This window comes from Onychostruthus taczanowskii, unplaced genomic scaffold, assembly GCF_017590055.1.
Source record: "Onychostruthus taczanowskii isolate IOZ18803 unplaced genomic scaffold, ASM1759005v1 scaffold257, whole genome shotgun sequence".
Taxonomy (NCBI): domain Eukaryota; kingdom Metazoa; phylum Chordata; class Aves; order Passeriformes; family Passeridae; genus Onychostruthus; species Onychostruthus taczanowskii.
In genome coordinates this window covers 44,731-55,834 of record NW_024499873.1, presented here as the reverse complement: position 1 = coordinate 55,834, position 11,104 = coordinate 44,731, and the positions used below count along the sequence as shown (strand labels likewise).

General features: G+C 65.4%; 2 protein-coding genes across 2 annotated transcripts in view; both read right to left on the bottom strand.

The window, feature by feature from the left end:
• Positions 1-429: 429 nt before the first annotated feature.
• Positions 430-9,016, bottom strand: WDR45 (WD repeat domain 45). Its single transcript, XM_041407163.1, has 8 exons — positions 8,782-9,016; positions 5,397-5,493; positions 4,881-4,975; positions 3,533-3,612; positions 2,744-2,952; positions 2,005-2,106; positions 1,783-1,925; positions 430-605 (listed from the first exon to the last, which is right to left on the bottom strand). The coding sequence occupies exons 1-8, from the start codon at positions 8,999-9,001 to the stop codon at positions 496-498; spliced, it is 1,056 nt and encodes a 351-aa protein (XP_041263097.1). The 5' UTR covers positions 9,002-9,016; the 3' UTR covers positions 430-495.
• GPKOW (G-patch domain and KOW motifs) overlaps positions 1,950-11,104 on the bottom strand; it is a 17,333-nt gene continuing 8,178 nt past the window's right edge. The window contains exons 11-12 of the mRNA XM_041407178.1: positions 10,436-10,578; positions 1,950-1,974 (exon numbers count right to left, since the gene is read on the bottom strand). Coding sequence (XP_041263112.1) covers positions 10,447-10,578 — 132 coding nt within the window. The 3' untranslated portion in view covers positions 1,950-1,974; positions 10,436-10,446. The remainder of the gene's footprint in view (positions 1,975-10,435; positions 10,579-11,104) is intronic.

Sequence of the window (11,104 nt, the reverse complement as noted above, 5' to 3'; positions counted from 1 at the left end):
CCCCCCGCACCCCAAGCCCCCTGACCCGCGGTGCGCTGCAGGTGCTGTGCGGGCGCTATGTCGGGGGGCACATGCTGGCCCACGGGGGGGCCCGGGGACACCCCCTGGTGCTGAGCCTGCGTGACCTGGCGGCCTGGTGCTACCGCTGCGGGGGCTACGTCACCCACCCGGTGGGCACGGGGCTCTGGGGGCTGCGTCACCCACCCGGGGGGCACGGGGCTCTGGGGGCTGCGTCACCCACCCGGGGGGCACGGGGCTCTGGGGGCTGTGTCACCCACCCGGGGGGCACGGGGGGTATGCCCCCCCCCCAAACCGCGGGGGGGTCCCGGGGCACGCGGGGGGACCCCGGTTTTGTATCCCCCCCCCCTTTTGGAGGTTTTGTAAATCCCCTTTGTTACGCCGAGACAACAATAAAGAGACGGGCCAGGCTCGGTGGGCCGCCGGGTTTTGGGGGTCCCCCGGCTCGGGGGGGCCCGGGGGGGGCCCGGGAGGGGGTCAGAAGTCGTCATCGTCGCAGATGTCCAGGAAGACGTCGAAGGCCTCGCGGTTGCAGTTCCCGTCGGGGCTGAACACGTACTTGTGGAAGGTGCCGTCCACACACACGGCTGGGGCACAGGCAGAGGGTCAGGGGGTCCCGGGGGGGGTTAGGGGGTCCCAGGGGGGGTTAGAAGTGCAGGGAGGGGCCCTAGGGGGCTTTTAGGGGTGATATAGGGAGTCCCTGGGGGGGGTTAAGGGGCAAAGGGAGGGGCCCCGGGTGGGTTTAGGGGGTCGCCAGGGGGGTTTAGAGGTGCAGGGAGGGGCCCTGGGGGGGTTTAGTGGGACCCTGGGGGGGTTAGAGGGAGATTTAGGGGTGCAGGGAGGGGCCCTGGGGGGGTTAAGGGGGGCCCTGGGATTTAGGGGAGATTTGGGGGTGCAGGGAGGGACCACAGGGGGGTTTAGGGGCAAAGGGAGGGGCCATGGGGAGTTTTAGGGGTGCAGGGAGGTGCCCTGGGGGGCCTTTGGAGGAGATCTGGGGGGTCAAGGGGAGTTTAGGGGGTCCCCAGGGGGTTTGGGGTGCAGGGAGGGGCTTTGGGGGGTCCCAGAGGGTTTTGCTGATACCTGGGGGGTCCCAGGGGACTTTGGGGTAATCTGGGATCCCAGGGCAGGGAGGTTGGGGGTGCCCTGGGGGGGTTTGGGGTGCCTGAGGGGATTTGGGGGTGCCTGGGGGGGATTTGGGGTGCCTTGGGGGGATCTGGGTGCTGGGGGAACTTTGGGGGCGTCTCTGGTGGGTTATGGGGTCCCCGGGTGTGAATTTTGGGGTCCTGGGGAGGACACTGGGGGCTCCCAGGCGTGTTGGGGTCCCAGGGGATATTCTGGGGGGGTTGGGAGGATTCACCAAGGACAGAGCTGGGGCTGCCGCCCCTCCCCCAAAGGCACAACCCCAGAGGGGACTGGTGTCCCTCATGGCTGTTTTGAGGTCCCTAGGGGTTCTTTTGGGGTCCCTCAGTGTATTTTAAGTTGATTTTGGGTTATTTTGGGGTCCCTCTCACTGATGACTGAGCTGGGGCTGCACCCCTTCTCCCAAGGCAAAACCCCAGAGGGGATTGGGGTCCCTGGGGGTTCTTTGGGGGTGCCAGGGTGTTTCTTTGGGGATCCTCCGGGTATTTTAGGTTGGTTTGGGGTTATTTGGGGTCCCTGGGGGTTATTTGGGGTCCCTCAGGGTATTTTGGGGTCCCTCAGGGTTATTTTGGGGTCCCTCAGGGTGTTTCGGGGTCCCTCAGGGTGTTTCGGGGTGCCTCTCACCGATGACGGAGCTGGGGCTGCGGCCGGCCCTGCCGAAGGCGCACACGCCGGGCGCCTCGGCCGGGATGGTGAAGCTCGCCAGGGACCACTGGGACTCCACGTAGGGGCCGAGCACCGGGCCCACCTTGCCCACGCGCGCCAGCCTGGCACGGGGGGGCACGGGGAGGTCAGGGCGCTCGGGGGGCTCGGGGGGACCCCCCACCCCGCGCGTGCCCCACTCACGCCGAGCGCCGGTTGAGGCGCGTGTCCCGCAGCGCGAAGACGTGCCCCGTGCCTTTGTCGCTGGCCGCGCACAGGAAGGAGCAGTCGGGGCTGAAGGCCAGGCTGGGGGACCCCAGAGCCCCGTCAGGGTCGGGGGCACCCCAAAAACCCCATCAGGATCGGGGGGACACCCAAAACCCAGGCGGGGTCCCCCAGTGCCCAACTCCACCTCCAGCCCCTCCCAGTGGCACCAGCACAGCGGAGCTGGAGCAGCTCAGCCGGGCAGAGAGGGAACCCCAAAACCGGGCAGGGAGGGGCAGCACCCCAAAACCGGCTTGGGAGGGGTCCCCCAAACGCTCAGGTTCATCTCCAGTCCCTCCCAGTGCTCCCAGTGCCCCCAGTACAGCGGGGCAGGGTCTGTGCCCTGCGTCAGCTCGAGCAGGGGGACACCTGAGGTTCCCAGTCCCCCCCAGTCCCACCAGTAGGGCCTGGCAGGGTCGGTCCCAGCGCCCCCAGTCCCCCCAGTGCCCCCAGCCCCCCAGTGGCCCCAGTAGAGGGTGGCAGGGTCGGTCCCAGTCCACCCAGCCCCCCAGCCCACCAGTAGAGCGTGGTGGGGTCATTCCCAGCCCCCCCAGTGCCCCCAGTCCCCCCAGTAGAGCCTGGCAGGGTCGGTCCCAGCCCCCCCAGCCCCCCCAGTGCCCCCAGTCCTCCCAGTAGAGCGTGGCGGGGTCGGTCCCAGCCCCCCCAGCCCCCCAGGCACCAGTAGAGCGTGGCGGGGTCGGTGCCCCGGCGCAGCTCCAGCAGGCGCGCGCGGCTCTGGGTGCAGAAGAGGCGGATCAGGGTCCCCCGGCGCGAGGCCGAGGCCACCAGGCTGCCCGGGGGGCTCAGCGCGGCGCAGCCCACCTCGCTCTGGTGCGCGTTGATCGTCACCGGCGCCGAGGACGTGCCCGGCTTGGCCGAGCCCAGGTCCTGGGGACGGGGACAGGCTGAGGGAGCCCCAGCGCCGCCCAGCGCCGCCCAGTATGGCCCAGTATGGCCCCAGTGCCGCACAGCGCCGCCCAGTATGGCCCAGTATGGCCCCAGTGCCGCACAGCGCCGCCCAGTATGGCCCAGTGCCACCCAGTGCCACCCAGTGCTGCCCAGTGCCGCCCAGTATGGCCCAGCGCCGCCCAGTATGGCCCAGTATGGCCCCAGTGCCGCACAGCGCCGCCCAGTATGGCCCAGTATGGCCCCAGTGCCGCACAGCGCCGCCCAGTATGGCCCAGTGCCACCCAGTGCCACCCAGTGCTGCCCAGTGCCGCCCAGTATGGCCCAGTGCCGCCCAGTATGGCCCAGTATGGCCCAGTGCCACCCAGTACTGCCCAGCACCGCCCAGTGCTGCCCAGTATGGCCCAGTACTCCCCAGTGCTCCCAATATCAGCTCAGCCTCCTCCCCATTATCACCCAGTGCTCCCCAGTACCACACACAGTGCCCCCAGTGCTGCCTAGTGCCCCCAGTACCCCCAGTGCCCCCCAGCCAGTGCCCCCCAGTGCCCCCAGTGCTGCTCACCACCAGCTGCAGGCTGCCACACTTGTGCCCCGGGAACACCAGTAGGGCCCGCTCCAAACTGGGACACAGATCCACGATCCCTGCGGGGAGCCCCATGTTGGGGTGTCCCTGCACCCCAAAAACCCCCCGGACACTGGGGACCCCAAAAATCCCCCAGAACATCAGGGTGTCCCTGACCCCAAAACCCGCAAGGACATTGGGGACCCCAAAAATCCCCCTCGACATTGGGATGTCTCTGCACCCCAAAAACCCCTCGGGAAATTGGGGACCCCAAAATCCCCCTGGACATTGGGGGGTCCCTGCACCCCAAAAACCCCCCAGGACATTGGGGACCCCAAAATCCCCCCCAGGACAGTGGGCTGTCCCTGCACCCCAAAAATCCCCCTCGGGACACTGGGGACCCCAAAAACCCAAAAACCCCCCAGAACATCGGGAACCCCAAAACCACCCAGACATTGGGGTGTCCCTGCACCCCAAAAACCCTCCAAACATCGGGGTCCCTCTCAGGACATCGGGGACCCCAAAACCCCCCCCAGCACATCAGGGTCCCCCTAATTCCCCAAAATCCCCCCCAGATATTGGGGTCCTCCAGAGTTCCAGGCTCCCCCTCACTCACTGGGGTCCCTCCCTAAACTTGGAGAAGTCCCTCAGGAAAAGTTTGGGGTTCTCCCTGGGACCGCTCTTGGGATTTTGGGGTCCCTCCTGTGCTTTGGGGTGCCCCCAACAAAGAGAATGGGGGGAAGATTGTCCTGAACACCTGAGTCCCCCCTAAACCCAAACTCCTCGAGGTTTTGGGGTCCCTCTGGGGTTTTGGGGCCATGCCCGAATTTTAGGGTGACCCCTGGTGTGACTTTGGGGTCCTCCCAACCATCCCCAGGTAGAAAGAACAGGGGGGGTCTGTCCCTGCCACCCCCAAACCCGTCCCTGCAGATTTTGGAGGGTCCCCCCCACTTTGGGATCCCCCAGTTTTCAGGCACCCCCAGCTCAGGCTTCCCCCAGTTTTGGGTTCCCCCGTGGTTTTTGGGGTCCCCTCTGCAGTTATTGGGGTGCCCCCCGTGGTTTTTGGGTCCCCATGATTTCTTGGGTGCCCCCACAGTTTTTGGGGTCACCCCCATTTTTAGGGTCCCCGCTCTTTCTTGAGTTCCCCCACGGTTTTGGGGTCCTTCTGTGGTTTTTGGGGTCACCCCACAGTTATTGGGGTCCTGCCGCAGTTTTTGGGGTGCCCCCTGTGGTTTTTGGGTTCCCCCCTGTTTTAGGGTGCCCCCGCAGTTTTTGGGGTCCCCCCCGCGGTTTTTGGGGCCCCCCCCGTGGTTTTTGGGGCACCCTCCGGGTTTTTGGGGCCCTCCACCTTTGGGGTTGTCGCGGGTGTCGAACTCGAAGAGCTTGGTGGGCCGGTGGGGGAAGGAGAACACGTACAGGCGGCTCTGCAGAGCCACCAGCAGCCTGGGACAGGGACACAGGGACACCAGTGCCACCCCAGTGCCACCAGTGCCACCCAGTGCCACCAGTGCCACCCAGAGCCACCCCAGTGCCACCCAGTGCCACCCACTGCCACCAGTGCCCCCAGTGCCCCCACTGCTCCCAGTACAGAACACGTACAGGCGGCTCTGCAGAGCCACCAGCAGCCTGGGACAGGGACACAGGGACACCAGTGCCATCCAGAGCCACCCCAGTGCCACCCAGTGCCACCCACAGCCACCCAGTGCCACCCCAGTGCCCCCAATTCCCCCAGTAAATCCCAGTGTCCCCAGACCCCCAGTGTCCCCAGTCCCCCTGGTGTCCCCAGTCCCCCCAGTCCCCCCGGTGTCCCCAGTCCCCCCAGTGTCCCCAGTCCCCCCAGCCCCCCGGGTTCCCAGTCCCGGACCTGTCGTGCCGCATGCGCACGGCCAGCACGGGTTTGGGGAAGCTGAACTCCAGCACCAGCTTGTCCTTCCCCTCGCGGGCATCGTCCCAGATCAGCACTGCGGCACGACACACGGACGTGGGACAGAGCGACGGGGCACGACAGACCCACAGGGGACAGAGCGACAGGGGACAGAGTGACAGGGGACAGACTGACAGGGGACAGACCCACAGGGGACAGCGCGACAGGGAACAGAGTGACAGGGGACAGAGTGACAGGGGACAGACTGACAGGGGACAGACCCACAGGGGACAGACTGACAGGGGACAGAGTGACGGGGCAGGACAGACCGACAGGGGACAGAGCGACACGGGACAGAGTGACAGGGGGACAGAGTGACAGGGGACAGACTGACAGGGGACAGACTGACAGGGGGACAGGACAGACGGAGGTGGGACAGAGCGACAGGGGACAGGACAGACTGACAGGGGACAGAGTGACAGGGGACAGTGACAGGGGGACAGGACAGACCGACAGGGGGACAGACTGAGAGGGGACAGATGGACAGGAGACAGAGTGACAGGGGACAGAGTGACAGGGGACAGTGACAGGGGGACAGGACAGACGGAGGTGGGACACACCGACAGGGGGACAGGACAGACTGACAGGGGACAGAGAGACATGGGGACAGGGACACGCTGACATGGGGACAGGCTAACAGGGGGACAGACCAACATGGGGACAGACTGACATGGGGGACACCCCGACCCTGGGAACACTCCAATACTGGGGACACCCCCACACTGGGGACAGGGGCCACCCCAACCCTGGGGACAGGGAGGACACCTGAACGTTGGAACGGCTCCGGGAAGGACCCTGCTCGGGCACCCCCGGTTTGGGGGGCTCTCGGTGAACTCGGGGTCCCCCAGGTTTGGGTCCCGGTGAACTCGGGGTCCCCCAGGTTTGGGTCCCGGTGAACTCGGGGTCCCCCCGCTTTGGGGGCGCACCTGAGGCGTCGGGGCTGCTGCTGCGGCCGGGCGGGGAGAGCTGCGGCCGCGGCCCTGGGCACGGTGAGCTGCCGCTATGGCCGGCTCCTGCCGCGGCTGCTGTCCGGCGGGCACAGACACGGCCCAGGGCTGCCCGGGAGCTCCCTGCCGCTCCGCAGCGGGCCCGGCCGGGCTGCTGCTCTCTGCGGCCTCTGCCCGCCGCTGCCGGCCCCGCCGCGCTCCCGCCGCGCTCCCGCCTGCCTCTGGCGCAGCCGAGCCCACACGGGAGGCGGCACATTCCGGCCGGCAAAAGCCCTGCCCACAAACCCCCCGCCATGGCCTCGGCCTCAGGCACAGGCTGCCGGCGTCCCCGCAGCTGCGAGCCGGGCCTGGCCGGCTGGCGGCCTCGGGCGGAGCTCCCGCCTGTGTCTCCATGGCCGCGGCTGCTTGGCACAGCGGGCTGGGCACAGCGAGCGCCAGGAGCAGCTCTTCACGGGCCCGGGCTCCGGGCACTCCGAGCTGCAGGCAGGACAGAAAACGGCTCGTTGTTTCACCTCTTCTTTCAGTGCTGCTAAGAATGTAGCCTGCAGCAAGCTGAGAACACCACAGCACGAAGCCCTTTCCAGGCAGGGCTGTGTCTGCTGAAGGGGCAGAGGGAGCCCAGCAGGGATCACACACAAACCAGCAGGGCACTGGGGAGCCCCTGTGGTGGCAGTGAGCAGCTCCGGGCTCCGGGCGCTGCTGCTGGCATTTTCTATTGAGCCATCTGCAAGGTCTTCTCTTGTGCTCTATAATTCTAAGTGTCTTCCCTCGTGGTTTTGGTTGTCTCCTGCACCTTCATTTCTCTAAATTTTCGTACCCTATCAGCAGCAGCCCCTGTCCAGAACTGGCTATAAAATATGAGCCAAGCAGCCGGGAAGAGCAACGTGTGGAATTCTATGGCTCAAGAATTCTTATGTCAGGGCCCTGTCTGTGCCTTACGCTTGTCATCACCTCCTCCTCTGTCCAAAAACTAGTGATGAGTGGAGTTTTTTGCGTAAGAGCTCTTGAGGAGCAAACGATGTGCTGAGATTCTCATGAGTGTACCCATTAAGTTCGCTGCTGGAAAACAGCAAGTAAAGCCAAGGGTAGCAGATCAGCTGGGAGCTGGTCACTCCCTGCAACAGGCTTGTGTATGATATGGGAACACCACGTTCCAAGATGGGCAAGAAGGGTAAATGTGCTCAAGCTGCAGCAGCTGAGGTTTGGGTTCACCTAGAGCACAGTCAGAGGCGGTGAGCACTGGAAGATCCAGCTGCAGTCCCCATCCATGTCCCTTTCAGTGATGGCTTTAAGGTGTCTGCAGCCTGGATCCAGAGTGCCCTGAGGGGATCCTGAGGCTGCCTTTGCACTCAGGGTGAGGATGGCCAGGAGCCACTGAGGCCAGCAGCGGGGACCAAGGCTGGGGCTGGTGGCCTGGCAGGTGTGGCTCTGGGGGCTGTGACATGCCAGGGCATGGACCACTGCCACTGTCTTCCGCAGCCCAGGCTAGCTCCGTGATGCTCCAGGGCCCATGGCGAGAGCAGGGAAGTGGCTAGACTGGGGTTTTGCCTGAGCCAGAATCTCTAAGCCAGTCGCCCAGCAGTAGAGACCCCTGGAGGAGCCACGAGCACCCAGAGATGGAGGCAGAGGAGGCTCTTATGCACTGTAAAGTCCAGCAAATTTACTAGGAGAGAAAAGGGGTGGTTACGCAGCACAGAACTGCCAAGGAAGAACACAAGCAAAAAAATCCCCCTGCCCCCCTGTGCACGGGTTTTTAAAATCTCTCAGAACAGGGGGTAGGCACCATAGAGTAACCAATGAGCAAGTCTTGGGGTGGGGTTTTGAGGGCTACAACAAATCAGAACAAGGGGAGGAGAGAGGGTTGGGATAGGGATTGGATCTCAGGGTGAGGGACAGGGAACTTTCTGGAACAAAGGGTAGGGTTTGGGCTGATGGACAGGAGACAGAGTGACAGGGGACAGAGTGACAGGGGACAGTGACAGGGGGACAGGACAGACGGAGGTGGGACACACCGACAGGGGGACAGGACAGACTGACAGGGGACAGAGAGACATGGGGACAGGGACACGCTGACATGGGGACAGGCTAACAGGGGGACAGACCAACATGGGGACAGACTGACATGGGGGACACCCCGACCCTGGGAACACTCCAATACTGGGGACACCCCCACACTGGGGACAGGGGCCACCCCAACCCTGGGGACAGGGAGGACACCTGAACGTTGGAACGGCTCCGGGAAGGACCCTGCTCGGGCACCCCCGGTTTGGGGGGCTCTCGGTGAACTCGGGGTCCCCCAGGTTTGGGTCCCGGTGAACTCGGGGTCCCCCAGGTTTGGGTCCCGGTGAACTCGGGGTCCCCCCGCTTTGGGGGCGCACCTGAGGCGTCGGGGAACTTGGGCTGGCTGCCGCCCCCCACGATGGCCAGCAGGTTGGAGCGGTGCAGCATCTCCACGAGCCCCACGCTGCCCACCTGCTCGGCGTCTGGGACCCCCGCGGGGACCCCAACGTCAGGGACCCCCACAGTGGGACCCCAACATCGGGGACCCCACAGCGGGATCCCCACAGCGGGACCCCCAACGCCAGGGAACCCCAACATCGGGGCACCCCCACAGTGGGGGGAGACCCCCCAAGGGCAGGGACACCCCCCAAGGGTGGGGACACCCCCAAACCCCAGCGATCCCCCCCAAGGCGAGGGACACCCCAGCCCCAGGGACCCCAAATTTAGGGACCACCCCCCAAAAATCGATCACCACCCTCGAACAGCAGAGCCCCCCAAAAGTGAGCCCCCCCACCAGGCCCGGGCACCCCAAAACTGCCCAAGCTGCCCCTCCCCAAGCACACCCCAAGAGCCTCTCCTCAATTTAGGGACCCCCCTCAAAATCGCCCCCACCCCCAGGCCCAGACACCCCAAACCCCCCCAGGCTGAGGAGCCCCCCAAAAAGAGCTGCACCCCCTCCCAGCCCTGGCGGACCCCAAAACGCCCCAAACTTTCCCCCCCCCGTGCTCCTCCTCTGCCCCTAATGACCCAAAAGCCCCCCCAGAGCCCCCCCAAAGCCACCGAGACCCCCAGGGACCCCCCCAGATCCCGGGGGTGTTTTGGGGGTCCCGGGGGGGGTTTGAGGCCCTGAGGGGGCGCTGGGGGTGCAGAGGGAGGTTTGGGGGCTCGGGGGTTTGGGGTCCGGGTGTTCGTGGGTTTGTGGGTTCGGGGTATTCGGGGCTTTGGGGTCCGGGGGTTCAGGGGTTTGAGGGTCTGGGGTTCGCGGTTTGGGGGTTCGGGGCTCCGGGGCCTCGGGGATTCAGCCATTCGGGGGTTCGTGGGCTCGGGAATTTTGGGGTTCGGGGGGTTTGGGGTTCGTGGGTTTGGGGTTCGGGGTCCGGGCCCCCACTCACTCTGGTCCTGGTTGAAGCGCAGGCTGTTCACCCCCCGGGCCTGCGCCATGGCGGGGGGCGCCGGCGGCGGCGGATCCGCTTCGGGGGTAGCTGAAAGGGGGTAACGAAGGGTCCCCAAAACCCGTCGGGACCCGCCAAAGCCCCAAAATCACGCAAAATTCCCCCAAAACCCCGCGGCCGCTCCCGCGGGGCGCTCAGACCATCGAGACGCCTCACAGCGCCCGGCCAGAGCGGACTTCCGGTCACGTGAGCCGAGCCCCCGCCCTATTAGGGCTCGCTCCGAGCAGGCACTCGCGCTGATTGGCGGAGACGGGAGGGCGGGGCCGTTGCCCGGCAACGCGCCATGTTGAAAAATGGCAGCAGCCTGACGCGTTACCATAGCAACCACCCGCCGACATGTTGGAAGCTGGCAAAGTGCTTTGGGAGCTTCAGGGGACTTGTGGGGGGATTCAGGGGGGTTTTGGGGGGGCTTTAGGGGGCTTCTGGGGAGTTGTGGGGGGCAATCTGAGGCTGAGATGAGGGCTTGAGAGCTTTGTCAGTTTTACAGCAAAATAGGGTAAAAGAATGGCAGAGGAAAAGGAAACACAGGGCTAGCAGAAAATCCTGCTAGGTTTTCATCTCTGTTTGAATATGTAAATAGGGTCGGGGGTCTCAGTCGTCGTCGCCCCCCCCCAGGTAGTGGCAGATGCTGTCCAGGGGCAGCGGCAGCACCGCGGGCCCCGCCCGGCCCAGCTGCACCAGGGCCCGGCCCCGGCGCGCGTCCCGCTCCAGCACCCGGCCCAGCTGCGACACACCGACACACGGATGGACACACGGACACACGGACACACCGACGGACACACGGACACACGGACAGACACGTGGACAGACCGACACACCGACACACCGACACACGGACACACCGACGGACACACGGACACACCGACGGACACACCGACACACGGACGGACACACGGACACACCAACACACGGACACACAGACACACCGACGGACACACGGACACACCGACGGACACACCGACACACGGACGGACACACGGACACACCAACACACCGACACACGGACACACCGACACACGGACACACCGACGGACACACGGACAGACAGACGGACACACCAACACACGGACGGACACACGGACGCATGGACACACGGACAGACAGACGGACACACGGACAGACGGACACAGACGGACAGAGAGAGATGGACAGACGGGACAGACACACAGACAGAGACAGACACAGACGGACGGACACACAGACAGGGGACAGCTGTTAGGGGGGATTTGGGGAGGGGATTGGGGGAGGG

Excerpts from the sequence above, each read along its gene's own strand:
- WDR45 (XM_041407163.1), bottom strand. The coding sequence starts at position 9,001 with ATGTTGGGGTTCCCTGGCGTTGGGGGTCCCGCTGTGGGGATCCCGCTG. Across the intron at positions 4,976-5,396 it reads GTGCGCATGCGGCACGACAG|GCTGCTGGTGGCTCTGCAGA; the intron begins GTCCGGGACTGG and ends TCCCTGTCCCAG. Across the intron at positions 606-1,782 it reads CAGCCCCAGCTCCGTCATCG|CCGTGTGTGTGGACGGCACC; the intron begins GTGAGAGGCACC and ends CCTGTGCCCCAG.